Source organism: Neodiprion fabricii, chromosome 4 (genome assembly GCF_021155785.1).
Source record: "Neodiprion fabricii isolate iyNeoFabr1 chromosome 4, iyNeoFabr1.1, whole genome shotgun sequence".
NCBI lineage: Eukaryota > Metazoa > Arthropoda > Insecta > Hymenoptera > Diprionidae > Neodiprion > Neodiprion fabricii.
Window position 1 is genome coordinate 13,862,279 of NC_060242.1, and position 15,608 is coordinate 13,877,886.

Below are 15,608 nucleotides of genomic sequence, written 5' to 3' on the forward strand. Positions count from 1 at the left end.
TACGCGACTGTTTCCATCATACCTCGCTGCTGAAATCAAGCAGGCCATCGAAACTAAGGACAAACATCCTGCTCCAACAACAAGCAATCAAATAGTAATAAACATGTATGTATTTGCACCTGCGTTAACTGAATAAACCTGTGAGGATGAAATTCAATTTTTGTATGCAATCCACCGCTGAGTTCTGTTTCCTCACCCACCTACCCGTATCCTCGTACATCTAAGTATGCCTATAGTCCTACATCAAAATTGAGAGAGAGACAGAGAGAGTGAGCAGGTCTATATTTTCCAAGCACACGTAAACCTTAGGATAAACACTGACGGCTGGGTAAGGTCAGTGATACGAGCAGCCGACGCAAAGAGCAGGGATGAAGAAAGAACGAGAGCCGGATGGAGGAGTCTGTAACCCCAAACGTCCAATTCACAGAGCTCACTTCGTGAACGGAGGTAGCGGGGTAGAGGGGTAGATAGCCCAGAGTCAGCCTCAAGGCCAGGGGCACCAGGGTGAGGGGAAGGAGATCGTCTCATGGTCAGCGTACACAGGCCCAAAGGCCATCCCGTAGAGTCCGGAATCTGCTTCGCGGTCAACGGTACCCGGGGTAAGCGATCGCCACACGATATTCAGGCGAAGGGCTGACGAGCCGAGGAGCGTCTAGGCGGAAAAATCACTCCTTGGCAAAGAGTTGCGGGGAAGGGGTGGTCGCCCGGAGAAGCTTCTAGAATAAAATACCTCTTTGACGAGGGGCGGTGGGGGAAGGGGTGGTCCCCGGAAAAGCTTCTAGAATAAAATATCTCCTAGACGAGGGGCGGCGGGGGAAGGGGAAGGCGCCCCAAAGTCACTCCTTTGCGCCAGGGTCGGCGCCAGAGGGGGGTGCAAGGGGGGTTTGCTGTGACGCCCCAAAGTGCCCCTATGCTACTGTTGATCAAAAATAGACATTAGATAATTTTGCACAAAAACTTGCTCTTTAGGGTTTGGGGATCTCTGATTCTAATTGCGATATATCCACAATTTAAAATTTCTGAAAACTGACCTCAGATTCGTAATTGACCATATGACTTTATGAAAAGTGTTATTTCGGGCGTTAATGGGCTAAGCTGGCACCACTAAAACAAAAAATCGAAAAACTAATTATATCACAATTTTAGGCTCGTTTTAGGCTAATTAAATGCCACAATGCCGAATTCCATGCTCTTCTGAAAATCGAATCTTTTCTAATTTCTGGTTTTTCATTGCACTCTCGAATAGCATCCACCGTTGATTCAGCTTCCATTGTCCATTCACTCGTCATCTGTTCTTTCAAATATCTCTTACTGGCTCTTCTCAAGTGACATTGAGATCATTACATGACTCGCATCATTTGATGCATGCACAAGGATGACCTCTTCAGAAGTATATTTATTATTAGTTTTTATCTAGCAATTTTATCCCATCCAAACTGTTTTCATTCAAGATATGGGTTTCCGGTGTTCTAGAATGAACATAACATCGGTCTTTCGTAGCTCAAGTACGACTAGTAGTCCACACTGATCTATGTTTCATCATACGTCGAATAGGAGGACCTGAGCGGGATGCTCACAGTACTGATAATTTGTATTCTGGATATATTTACATGTGTAGCGATGTAAAAAGTACTGTGAGCAATGTTTAGATTTCCTGGAATAGAAGATTCTCAATATTGCGTCTATGCCCTTACAGAAAAACCCCAATTTTCCCCCAAAATAACCCCTCAAATAACCCCCAAAATAACCCTCAACCTCTAAGGGATAAATTCGTACCCCTTACTTCAGGGTTAACCTCGAAGTCGAAGGTTTACTCCCAAGTCGAGGGCTTACTCCCAAGTTGAGAGTTTACTTTCAAGTCGAGGGTTTAATCCCAAGTTGAGAGTTTACTTTCAAGTCGAGGGTCTACTCCCAAGTCGAGGGTTTACTCCCAAGTCGAGAGCTTACCTCTTCAGTGAGGGTTAATCCCCAAATCAGGGGTTTATCTCCAAGTTGAGGGTAAACCTTCCAATCGAGGATTCACTTTGAAAGAATTCTCGAGTCAAGAGCTTATCATGTCATTTTATTGGAATTATAGATGTAACGGTATTACAAAAGTGAATTACACACCATTAGTACATACAATAGAAACTGACTAATCAAGAAGTTGTCTGGTTATTTCTCATTTGATATCTTGAGGCAATCATATACATGTATTATATATGCATTTGGATATTCATTTTGATCATTGAATGCAACGAAAATTATACAATTAACATTATTAAATTCTTGTAAATCTACAGGATGTCCCTAAATTGAGGGACACGGACCAGCCAGCGTGATACCTGACTCAAATCCAACCGAGAATTTCTTTGCCGCAAGCTCGTCCGACGCATAGTTTTTGAATTATAAGCGATAGCGTTAGGCCAATCAGAGTGCACCACTTCATCTGGATTTGCCGCCACGGAAATTGCTGTTTTGTTCGTCTGGGTGAATTATTATTATTCGTTTACGAATTAAATATCGGCACCTCCCCTCTCTCCCTGTTGTACCTCTTCTCGAGCGCTGACCTCGGTATTGTTGCCGCGGCACACGCTGCCGGCCGCACACCCACGGACGCACACTCGTGTGTGTGAAACATAAGCGAATGCCCAGCTACACAATACTACGAAACACACATCTACGAGTGAAAATAAAAATAAATCTCCAAATAAATCAGCGGATTTAGGATTTAATGTTATAAAACACTTCCAATCATCGATGTATGCATAAAACTAGAGATTTTAGACGGTTGATATGCCGTTAGGGTTCATAATTAGTCATTCAATCAATCTGAATTATGCTTTCCGAACATTTTTTGTGTCTTTGCAACATAATTTTTTCACTAGTTTGAAATTCATCATTGACATCCGATTTTTCAATAATGCGAGGGCAAAGTAACTCGCTGAATTGACGTGTCAATAGGTTTGTAAATCAATTACGATTCACCTGAGTTAACAAAAAATAACTGAATAAATGATAATTCACTGCATCACTAAAAATGATAACCGAAATCATGAGAATTATTTGAGATATAACTGAATCAGGAAGAGTTTTAATAAGTCAAGTTACTTTGAATAATTTTAGATTCGTGCCAAAATTTTATGTTTAGAGAGAAAAATAACTGAATTCAAATAGAAAAATAATTTCAAATCAAGAAGAAGAAAATTTCCAAATACCTGGATTCAAATGAAGCAATTTGAATTCAATAAATCTGTCTGAATTTGAGGAAAAATAATAATTATTATTTGGAATAGAAAAATGAAGTCGAATTACATGAATAAATTCAATTAATTCAACTCAAAAAAATATGGTGTCATTCAAATTCCCAGTTATTTCCTCGTCGATTCAATGTGGGTCTGGAGTGGCAAGTAACGTTGAAATTGTTGAGATCAATGCTAGTGATGGCCACTTATCTGAGAATAATCGATGTATCGATTAATCGATTTTAACAACATAATCGGACGCGGCTCGATTGAATTGGTAAAAATTAATCATTTTGGTGAATTTCTGCGTGTAGTCTTAATATCAGAAGAGATATTTTGATAATTCGTAGTCTTATTCAAAATATTTTTAAGTTTGATAAATTTTGAGTAATTGATACTTAAATCACATACATCGATACTGTATTTCATCGTTCGCGTGAGTAAACAGGCGGCTCCAGACTCACAATGAATCGATGAGGAAATAACTGGGAATTTGAATGACACCATATTTTTTGAGTTGAATTAATTGAATTTATTCATGTAATTCGACTTCATTTTTCTATTCCAAATAATAATTATTATTTTTCTTCAAATTCAGATAGATTTATTAAATTCAAATTGCTTCATTTGAATCCAGGTATTTGGAAATTTTCTTCTTCTTGATTTGAAATTACTTTTCTATTTGAATTCAGTTATTTTTCTCTCTAAACTTAAAATTTTGGCACGAATCTAAAGTTATTCAAAGTAACTTGACTTATTACAACTCTTCCTAATTCAGTTATATCTCAAATAATTCTCATGATTTCGGTTATCATTTTTAGTGATGCAGTGAATTATCATTTATTCAGTTATTTTTTGTTAACTCAGGTGAATCGTAATTGATTTACAAACCTATTGACACGTCAATTCAGCGAGTTACTTTGCCCTCGCATTATTGAAAAATCGGATGTCAATGATGAATTTCAAACTAGTGGAAAAATTATGTTGCAAAGACACAAAAAATGTTCGGAAAGCATAATTCAGATTGATTGAATGACTAATTATGAACCCTAACGGCATATCAACCGTCTAAAATCTCTAGTTTTATGCATACATCGATGATTGGAAGTGTTTTATAACATTAAATCCTAAATCCGCTGATTTATTTGGAGATTTATTTTTATTTTCACTCGTAGATGTGTGTTTCGTAGTATTGTGTAGCTGGGCATTCGCTTATGTTTCACACACACGAGTGTGCGTCCGTGGGTGTGCGGCCGGCAGCGTGTGCCGCGGCAACAATACCGAGGTCAGCGCTCGAGAAGAGGTACAACAGGGAGAGAGGGGAGGTGCCGATATTTAATTCGTAAACGAATAATAATAATTCACCCAGACAAACAAAACAGCAATTTCCGTGGCGGCAAATCCAGATGAAATGGTGCACTCTGATTGGCCTAACGCTATCGCTTATAATTCAAAAACTATGCGTCGGACGAGCTTGCGGCAAAGAAATTCTCGGTTGGATTTGAGTCAGGTATCACGCTGGCTGGTCCGTGTCCCCCAATTTAGGGACATCCTCTATATGAATTCATGTTGATTATAGAAGGAGGGTATAATGTATCCCCACGCAGAAAAATAATCGTAAATAAAATTTAATGTACGTATGTATAATACATATAGCCATGAAGAATTATCTATACCCAATGCATTCCATTCATTATTGTATGACAATGAAGATGTATGCGTACATGTACAATGTACATACACTATATGAAAATATATAAAATATTCAGATTCGATAATTTTCAGATAATTTCTAACAACTGTCATATAAAAAATCACTGAGAAAATCGAAGAGGGTCAATGTTTTTGATTCACCGAGTTGACGCGGGAATCACCATATATAGTGTATTTCATGATTTCTAATTTTAACACTGAAAAAACTACGTAGTATTTTTTTGGAGCGTTGCATAATGGCATTCAGGGTAAGTAAAATGCAATATCAATAGTGATCGTTATACTATATGAGGCGATGGCTTAATTCCAGCGAGCTGCTCGAAAGTTGAATTCAATTTGAATCATTGGTTTTGCTATAAATAATATATAGATAGATCATTTCAGATGTTATTGAGAATAATAGAACTTCAACGAATATCATAAGAATTTCCTTGGAAATTTCGCGGGTTATGTTACCCTGCAATGGAACGTTGACTGAAGACTATAAAGACATTTACCCCTGGGTAAATTTTCGTGTATCAGTTTTCGGCGAGCAAGTGGGCCCAGGTGGGCCTGGGAGCGTAGGAGATTTCTGCTCTATCGACTCTACCTAACGGGCTTGTACCGACATTCGTAGCAGCCAAAGTAGTGTCGGTATGTTTGGTATGGAAGCTTGAGATTGAGACGGTACATTATTTTATTCCAATAATATGGATATGCCTTTTCAACGTGACATAATTTTCCTAAAATCGCTTGCCCTCATTTCTCTGTAGTCGACCAATATGTCTTGCAGAATTAAATACAACGAAATAATTTAAGACATGAAAAATTGTCGTAATTATCGAAACAATTATATTTGTTACAATCATTATATATGTTCAGTCAACACCCAAACTGCCCGGGCGAAGCGAAGTTCGGCTTACCCGCAGCAAGAAGGCAGCACTAAGCAGAGCACAGATCACCCGACAATCGATAGCCAATCAATGAATCTCTAGTTCAAATTCACTGACACTTGCGCATTTCGCTATTCTCTGACGTCATTCGCTATGAATTTTCTGATTGGCTCTTAGCTATGGGACATGCTTAGTCTTCCTCACGGGGAAGAAGATTCGTTTTCTAACGGTTTCCGCCATTATTCTTCTTTCGGCTACCTCAAGATCACCTCGTGTTCTTCTCTCAGCTAATTTTTCTAATTGCTTGGCTTCTGTTAACCAAAATTACTGTGTGTAAATTCGCTTTAAATCAATTATTTAATTAATTGTGTTTTGGGTGCATTCGCTGCCACGTGTTACTCTTGGCATTGTATTTATTCGGGTAATTCGCTAACTGTATATAGTGTACAATAAATATCATTATAATTTTTTTGTTTTTTGCCAAATTCAGTGCGCGCAGTTTTTTTTATTTTTCTCTTTTTATTGTGACAAACTGTATCAGACCAGATCCCGAATTCCTCTATTGTTACTCGCTTTAACATTTGGTCCTTCGAGCCGGATCGGTGCTGGTTTGGTCACAATAGAATTGTGCTTGGCTTATTCTCTGGGTTATTTCTCACGTTAACAATTCGTGTTCAGCATTTGGTGTATTCGCTGTGCAGTGCCAATCTGGTGAAAAGCTAAGTGTCAAAGGCATCGCTGGACACATCGGGTGTCGCCTTTGGCGGTCAGTGTACACCGGTACATAGAACTTTTCCGTATCATTTGACCGAAAACTTAGTTCCGGGTCACCAGCACTGTTATTCGCATCATGTCTCTCAACAACAAGGCTGCGCTGCAGCAGGACCGGGTTGATTCTCTGGCCAACATTGATCAAAGACTCACGCCTGAGGCACTTCAGGCGATGTCTCTCGAGCAAGCCATGGCCCAGTTGGCTTTAGTCAATAGAACCGTCGACCGTATTGAGGCCTTGCACGAACGCATTTACGAGGAGCACGAAGAAGTGCTCGAACATGAGTACCACACCGCTCAGGTCTATCAACGTGGTGCAACGCTGTACGGGAGCCTGCAGACCCGCTTGGAGGCCAAGGTGAACTCCCTGAAGGCAGAGGCGACACCTAGGCATGCAGATGCTACACAATTTTTCGCGACTGGGCCATCCTCTACTAAATTGCCTCACATAAAACTACCGACATTCGACGGGGATTATACGAAATGGCGTGGGTTTAGGGACTTATTCACCACCCTCATAATTGATGCCGAGCAACTCACTGGGGCACAGCGCATGTCCTACCTCAAGACGCAACTCAAGGACGATGCACTGGCACTCATCGCAAACGTGCCTCTTACAGACGAGGCATTCCCTGCTGCTTGGGATCTCCTCGTCGCGCGTTATGATAACCCTCGTCGGCTTCTCAACACCTACTTGGAGGAACTCCTCACCACAGAGCCAGTGCCTAATCACTCGGCACCTCAGCTAAACGCACTTGTATTACAGACACAGAAAATTATCGATGCGATGGGAACCTTACGAGTCTCCATTGCGGACTGGGACCCTATCCTGGTTTTCGTCACCCTCAGACGTCTGGTACCAGAACTTAGGGAGGAGTGGGAGAGTACCCTGGGCATCTCGAATGAGCTGCCGGCGTACCAGAAATTACAAGACTTCCTCATCGGGAAGGTACGCGCCTGGGAGATCAGCGCCATCGGAGTCACCTCACGACCAACTTCACCCAAGGAGGACAAGGCTTCAACCTCCAAGCTGCTAAAAACCTCTAGCAAGCCCCCAAACACACGGTCACCCTCACATTCCAGCAAGACTGCAAGTACCCCCTCTGGTTCCACCGCTCAAGTATACTATACACCTAAAGAGGCTACAGATGAACCAGGCATCTGCCAACTGTGTAGGCAAAAGCACTTTATTTTGTACTGTCAGCAATTTAAGGTTGCCTCTGTCGCACAGCGCCGTACTATGGTTCAAGATCATCGACTGTGCTGGAATTGTTTGGGACGCCACCGCTCACAGGACTGCCGCACCACTACAAGATGTCGCCACTGTGGCAACAAGCACCACACGGCCATCCATGAAGAATCTCGGGCTAATCCTCAACCGACTGCTGCTTCGGGCAGCTCAGGTACAGAATAGTCCTATTAGGTCATTCGCTATGGACAGAATTCGCTAACTGCAATTGTTTTTAGGGCTCAATTCTCTGGAAACAATAGCCTTACTTGCTACAGCAACTTGCAGGGTATATTCGACAACGGGAGCTCCTCTGACAGCCAGACTTCTGATAGATCAAGGTTCTGAGCTGTCATTCATGACGAATTCGCTACACAAGAAACTGGGACTTCCTCTGAAATCCGCAAACGTGGGCCTACGGGCCATCGGCAACACATCTGCTGGCCGCACATTGGGCTCATGCACTGTTGAGCTACATTCGCTATATGGGAAGAATTCGCTAAAAATATAGGCCCACATTCTCTCTGTGTTGGCGGTAGACTTGCCGTCATACACCCTTATCGACAAGAAATGGTCGCATCTACTGGGACTGCAATTGGCTGACCCGCAATTTCTGCAGTCCAGACCAATTGACATCATTTTGGGAGCAGCACCTGCAGCTTTCATCATGAATGAGAAGATTCGCATAGGGCCTGTTGATTCGCCAATTGCTCAGTCAACCCTCTTGGGCTGGATTGTCTACGGCTCAGTCAATCCAACTGCTACGAAATATTCGGCCAATTCTCTGTACGTGTCAGCCGACGAACAGCTACCGGATCTGATCTCCAGATTCTGGGACCAGGAAGAACCGCATGATGAGCAGCACATTCGCTATAGTGAGCAGGAGGACGAATGTGAAGCTCACTTTAGATCCACACATTATCGTCACCCAAATGGGCGTTACGTGGTGCACTTGCCACTCAAGGACAAGGTAGAAGCACTTGGGAATTCACTGAGATCCGCACAATTTTCACTGCGTCGGGTTTTGAAACGGATGAGCACGGACACTACTTACAGTGACCTCTACCACAACTTTATGTCTGAGTACGAGAACATGGGTCACATGAAACACATTTCTATGGCAGATCTACCGGAACAACATTGCTTCCTACCTCATCACGGTGTCCTCAAGGAACAGAGCACTACTACAAAGCTCAGAGTAGTGTTCAATGGATCATGCAACACCTCATCAGGAGTTTCGCTGAATGGGATCTTACACGTTGGGCCAAAAATACAAGTAGACATCTGCGATGTACTACTCCGCATTCGTCGGTTTCCAATACTTTTTGGATCCGACATCACAAAGATGTTTCGGCAAATTGACATAGATCCGAAGGACTGGCCGTTACAGTCCATCCTCTGGAAGACCAAGGACAATTCTCAGCAAGCGTACACCCTCACTACGGTCACATACGGCACAACTTGTGCTCCTTATCTTGCTGTCAGGACTCTACTGCAACTAGTAGAGGACGAAGGATCCAAATACCCGCTGGCAGTAGCTCCAATGACTGAAACCCGCTACGTAGATGACATCTACGGGGGAGCTGACACAGAGACGGAAGCGATTGCAATCGCTAAACAAACCAGGGAACTCTGTGCAGCTGGATGCTTCCCATTAACAAAATGGTCAAGTAACAGCGCTCGGTTACTCGCTACAATGTCACCAAACGATCAACCAGTGAACTCGCTACGGGAAATCGGAGATACTACGGTGAAGGTCCTCGGAGTTGGCTGGAATCCTCACCACGATGTATTCCAGTTCAACTATCACTTGGCTGAAGATCCTCCAGCAACAAAACGGGCAATCTTGTCTGAAATTGCTCGTCTGTATGATCCTCTCGGTTTCCTCGCTCCGATCATCATCAAAGCCAAGGTGATCATGCAAGAACTCTGGCTTGAAAAACTGGGCTGGGATGATCAATTGGCTCCGACACAACTCCACAAGTGGACGGTATTTCGAGCGGACCTCACCAACCTTGCTAACCTCCGGGTAAACAGATGGATTAATCTCAAGGAGAATGTGTCTGCAGAGCTCCACGGGTTCTCAGACGCATCCCAACTCGCTATGGCTGCGGTGGTCTACCTGAAGGTGACGGATCTTCAGGGGAATTCGTCAGTTGCACTTTTATGCTCCAAAACTCAAGTAGCCCCTCTGAAACCACTCACAATTCCACGTTTGGAGTTGAACGCTGCCGTACTTCTCACCAGACTTACTCTCTACGTGCGAAAAACACTTAACTTGGAGCAAATACCAATCTATTTGTGGACTGACTCTGCAGTAACCCTCGCTTGGATACAAAGTCAACCCTCTCGCTGGAAAACTTACGTACGCAACAGGGTTGCGAAAATACAAGACACTCTTCCTGGAAGCCGCTGGACCTTTATCGCTGGGAAAAGTAATCCAGCTGACTGTGCTTCGCGAGGACTGTCAGTTGGCAAACTGCTGAAACACCCGCTTTGGTGGTCGGGTCCAAAATGGCTCAGTTTGTCCCAAGAAAACTGGCCAACTATTGAACCACCTGCTACGACCGCAACTCATCAGGAAGAGAGACCAGGTCTAACCTTCATGACATTCGCTAAAACAGATTCACATCCTCTGCAAATTCTCTTAGAACGCTTTTCTCGCTGGGTTTCGCTGGTTCGAACGCTTGGAATCTGTCTACGTGCCATCAGCCGAATGAAAAAGGTGCCACAGTCCTCACTAGCCACCCCGCTATCTGCTGGAGACCTGGAACCCGCAAAATGGCTACTGGTCAAATATACACAAGGCCAGTACTTCTCATCGGAACTCAAGCTGCTTTCTGACGGGGGATTCCTACCAAAAAATCACCCACTCGCCAAGCTGACCCCCTTTGTCGACTATCACGGAATTTTGAGAGTCGGTGGCCGCTTGAAAAATTCGCTATTGGACAGTCAGCAGAAAAATCCAGCGATTCTGCCTAGATACTCACTGCTGACGTCACTCCTCATCGATCATGCACACAAACGGAACTTTCACGGGGGAACGCAATTGACTCTGGCTGCGTTACGCCAATCCTACTGGATTATTGGTGGCCGCGTACCAGTCAGATCTCACATCTTACGCTGCGTAGTCTGTGCTAGACACCGAGGTGTTCGAGCACAGCAATTGATGGGACAACTGCCCCCCTCTAGAGTGACTCCCGCACGAGCGTTTCTACATACAGGATTAGACTACGCTGGGCCAGTCACTCTGAAAACCTTCCAGGGTCGTGGAGCGAAAACTTACAAGGGGTGGATTGCAGTTTTCGTGTGCTTCACGACCTCCGCTATACATCTGGAACTCGTCACGGACTACTCTACAGGCGCATTCATCGCAGCGTATCGGAGGTTCGCAAGTCGCCGCGGCGTCTGCCACACCATTTATTCGGACTGTGGTACAAACTTTGTGGGTGCAGATGCAACTCTAAGGGCTGAATTCGCATCAGGATCAAAATCACTGGGAGAACTTTCACATTTACTGGCTACAGATGGCACAACCTGGAAGTTCAATCCGCCTGGAGCTCCGCACTTTGGAGGTAAATGGGAAGCTGCCGTCAAGTCTATCAAATTCCATCTCACAAGAACTATCGGAGAGCATCTGATGACTTACGAGCAGCTCACTACGGTGTTGACACAGATCGAAGCCGTGGTAAATTCTCGGCCTCTCGCCCCACTCTCGGAAGATCCTGCCGACCTGGAACCACTAACTCCAGGTCACTTCCTCATTGGAGAACCACTCACCGCTGTTCCGGAACCTTCGCTACCTTCAACAACGGAATCGACGCTAACTGGGTACAAGTTGCTACAGCAACTGTTGCAACAGTTTTGGAGACGTTGGAGCAACGAAGTGCTTCAACGTCATCAGGGCATCTCCAAATGGCATCGGGCGTCCAACGACATCAAAGTTGGCTCTCTGGTGCTCCTCACAGATGAGCGGTTCCCACCTACCAAATGGCCACTCGCTAGGGTAATCGCTATCCACCCAGGGAAGGACGGACATACCCGCGTAGTGACACTGAAGACAGCTACCACGGAATTGACCCGACCAATTGCGAAACTATGTGTTCTGCCCATTGAAGATCTTGACGTCTCAGCCGTCAACCCGGGGGAGAATGTTCAGTCAACACCCAAACTGCCCGGGCGAAGCGAAGTTCGGCTTACCCGCAGCAAGAAGGCAGCACTAAGCAGAGCACAGATCACCCGACAATCGATAGCCAATCAATGAATCTCTAGTTCAAATTCACTGACACTTGCGCATTTCGCTATTCTCTGACGTCATTCGCTATGAATTTTCTGATTGGCTCTTAGCTATGGGACATGCTTAGTCTTCCTCACGGGGAAGAAGATTCGTTTTCTAACGGTTTCCGCCATTATTCTTCTTTCGGCTACCTCAAGATCACCTCGTGTTCTTCTCTCAGCTAATTTTTCTAATTGCTTGGCTTCTGTTAACCAAAATTACTGTGTGTAAATTCGCTTTAAATCAATTATTTAATTAATTGTGTTTTGGGTGCATTCGCTGCCACGTGTTACTCTTGGCATTGTATTTATTCGGGTAATTCGCTAACTGTATATAGTGTACAATAAATATCATTATAATTTTTTTGTTTTTTGCCAAATTCAGTGCGCGCAGTTTTTTTTATTTTTCTCTTTTTATTGTGACAAACTGTATCAGACCAGATCCCGAATTCCTCTATTGTTACTCGCTTTAACAATATAAAAACAACAGTTTTGATTCCTGGCTCCGTCGTTAATTTTTCAAATCACCAAAAATTTTCGAATTTTCGAATTATTCGAAAAGAATATACAATGTACTAAATTGAAAAATTCAAAGAAAAAGCGTTCCTCGATGTGTATTATTATAACGTGCGTCACCAAATAATTTTTTGCTACGTTTCGAACGGATGGTTGTAGTCAACACAAAGAGATTCCCCACTCCGAAAATTTTATATGTCAAGAATTTAGATAGATTTTGATAATTTCGTAGGTTTTTAATGATTTTCAAATGTGTGAAAAGTTTCTGAAAGTCGAAAGAAAAACCTGTTAAATATGTGAGAGTAGTTACCAAATTTTATTATTTTCAGCAATGTTTTTTAAATACAGTATTTCAAAAGTTGTTTACAGGTCAATATCTTCTTTCATGTTTTTTCTTTTGATACGATTAAAATAAAAGTTCCTACAACTGTTCTTCATATCTGAGTTTCTTGATGAAAGGTTCAAGATGTTGATGGTCTTGAACGCCTTGAAAAATATTGAATAACTACAAAACTATGTGAATTGACGCAAAACTAGATGTTTTCGTATGTTAAATAAATAGAATACCAAAAACAAAGTTTCGGCACCACGTAAACTGGAGGGAAAAATTTTTCACTATGCGTGATGTTTTCTTCTTGATCAGACCGAGTGCCTTCAAGAGTAGCACTATGAAAATGAAAAAAAAACTCAAACTGATACACGCTATATTAATGTATTATGCGGGGTAATTTTGAAATTTAATATGAGCTTTGAATAGAATACAGTACGTCTTTTGTTCCAAAAATTATACTCTACAGTTACAGTTATACCTCTACAGTTCACTTATATGTATTGAGAATCCCATGCCCCTCCCTCCATCTCCAATCCATGGTTAACGAATGAGAGGAGTAATGGATATATGTATAAGTATGTGTTTATGTAAATTTTTCTCTTGCACTAGTCGAGCGGCCAACAATCACGTGCCCCTCGCTTCGACTCCCAACCATGGCTAGCGACGAATAGGCGCAAGGCACATATGCATACAATGTATGCACGAATATTACGTGTGTGCTGCGTCGTTGATCATCGCCCAATTTCTCTCTCGTACCGTTCGCGCGGATAACAATCTCGTGTCTCTCTGTCTCTCATCCCATCAATTATAGCAAATAATCAAACTACCTATGGGTGAAAAAGTAATTTACAAGGACAAATTCATATCAAATTATTTTATCACAAAACTCATGCCCTAAGGCCCTAAATACGGTATAAAATATGTTTCATTTAATTGCTATAAAATTTGTATACAATATTTCTTCCTCGCTGCCCCGCTCTGCCCACCACCACGACCGCCGCCGTAAGTCTTGGGTCTTCTATTAGACCATCGGTATCTAGACAGTATGAAAATAATAGCCCATGAATAACGATACTATACAATCCCGATTACGTACCAAATATAATGAACTGAATTGTTTCTTTTTTTTAGCTTGCATGGCTTCAGCTTTGAATAATGCTATGTATGCTTTGCCGATAGTTAATAAAATTTTATAAAATGAATTTAAAGAGGGGTCTTCCAAGACATATTTTGATTTCTCACAATTGTTTTCAAAAACTATTTTATTCCATTTCTTCTCGCTGATTATTAACACGAATGAGGACACAACCACGTTTACGAGATGATTTGTACAAAAATTCAAATCAGTGAGTACTCACTTTTCATCACGCTCTCGTTTTTTTATTTGGCGCTCACTCTCCGGAGTCTCTGTCGTGTCACCCAGATCACCTGAACAGGTCACAGGTGATGACTCTTTCAACAGCAGGACCTGCCACGCCACCCCTTCATACACATTTCCTTCCGTACTTTCTCCGGGCTGAGCTGAGTCCGTCGCTGTCGCCGCCTTCTCATCCATTTCTTTTTTTCATTCCACCAACACCTTTGTTTGTTGATTCGGCTCCTTTTTTTGAATTTCCAATTTTGCTCATTCGTTGGCAATTTTTATTGCTTCCTCCTCTATACGTCTCCACTCTTCTATCATTTTTTTCCGTTCCTCTTCCATCACGGTTTTATCAATCTGTATATAGTCAAAAAATAATACAATCTATCAACGCAAGTTAAAAGTTACTAATGAATAACAGCTTCATTTCGTCTCCATGCAGACGCAAGTGAGTATGGTCGAAGTATAAAAACTGAGATGATCGAAAATTCATGTGTGACAAATTTTGGTCTAGTATTTCCGGAAATCTTCTAAAGCTCTTTAATTGATGCGTTATTATTCATTGGTAACTTTTAACTTGCGTTGATAGATTGTTTGTATTATTTTTTGACTATATACAGATTGATAAAACCGTGATGAAAGAGAAACGTACAAAAATGACCGAAAGTGGAGACGTATAGAGGAGGAGAAAATAAAAATTGCCAACGAATGGGCAAAATTGGTAAATTCAAAAAAAGGAGCTGAATCAACAAGCAAAGGTTATGATAGAATGGACAAAAGAAATGGAGGAGAAAGTGGCGACAGCGACGGATTCAGCTCAGCCCGGGGCTAGTACGGAAAGAAATGTGGATGAAGGGGTAGCGTGGCAGGTCCTGCTGTTGAAAGAGCCATCACCTCTGACCTGTTCAGGTGATCTGGGTAATACGGCAGAGACCCCCGAGAGTGAGCACCAAATAAAAAAACGAGAGCGTGATGAAAAGTGAGTACTCGCTGGTTTGAATTTTTATACAAATCATCTCGTAGACGTGGTTGTGTCCTCGTTCGTGTCAATAATCAGCGAGAAGAAATGGAATAAAATAGTCTTTGAAAACAATTGTGAGAAATCAAAATATCTTTTGAAAGACTCCTCTTTGAATTCATTTTATAAAATTTAATTAACCATCGGCAAAGCATACATTAGCATTATTCAAAGTTGAAGCCATGCAAGCTAAAGAAAAGAAACAAATCAGTCCATTATATTTGCTACTTAATCGGGATTGTGTAGTATTGTTATTCATGGGCTATTATTTTCATACTGTCTAGATACCGATGGTCTAAT

The 15,608-nt window shown here is 42.3% G+C and overlaps 2 protein-coding genes across 4 annotated transcripts; both read left to right on the forward strand.

Moving 5' to 3' along the window:
- The first annotated feature begins 5,794 nt into the window (after positions 1 to 5,794).
- Positions 5,795 to 11,763, forward strand: LOC124179508. 3 transcript variants are annotated; one of them, XR_006870068.1, is made up of 2 exons: positions 5,795 to 8,077; positions 11,647 to 11,763. XR_006870068.1 is itself a non-coding variant. In XM_046563979.1 (2 exons), the coding sequence occupies exons 1-2, from the start codon at positions 6,660 to 6,662 to the stop codon at positions 8,317 to 8,319; spliced, it is 1,596 nt and encodes a 531-aa protein (XP_046419935.1). In that variant the 5' UTR covers positions 5,795 to 6,659; the 3' UTR covers positions 8,320 to 8,326. The 3 variants fall into 3 exon arrangements, 2 of the variants coding, with proteins under 2 accessions (XP_046419935.1, XP_046419936.1); XM_046563979.1 differs by lacking the exon at positions 11,647 to 11,763 and having other exon boundaries at positions 5,795 to 7,983; positions 8,048 to 8,326; XM_046563980.1 differs by lacking the exon at positions 11,647 to 11,763 and adding an exon at positions 8,097 to 8,221 and having other exon boundaries at positions 5,795 to 7,983.
- On the forward strand, positions 8,476 to 12,072 carry LOC124180663. Its single transcript, XM_046566408.1, has one exon. It carries the CDS (start codon positions 8,476 to 8,478, stop codon positions 12,070 to 12,072), a length of 3,597 nt encoding a protein of 1,198 aa, XP_046422364.1.
- The last annotated feature ends 3,536 nt before the right edge of the window (positions 12,073 to 15,608 follow it).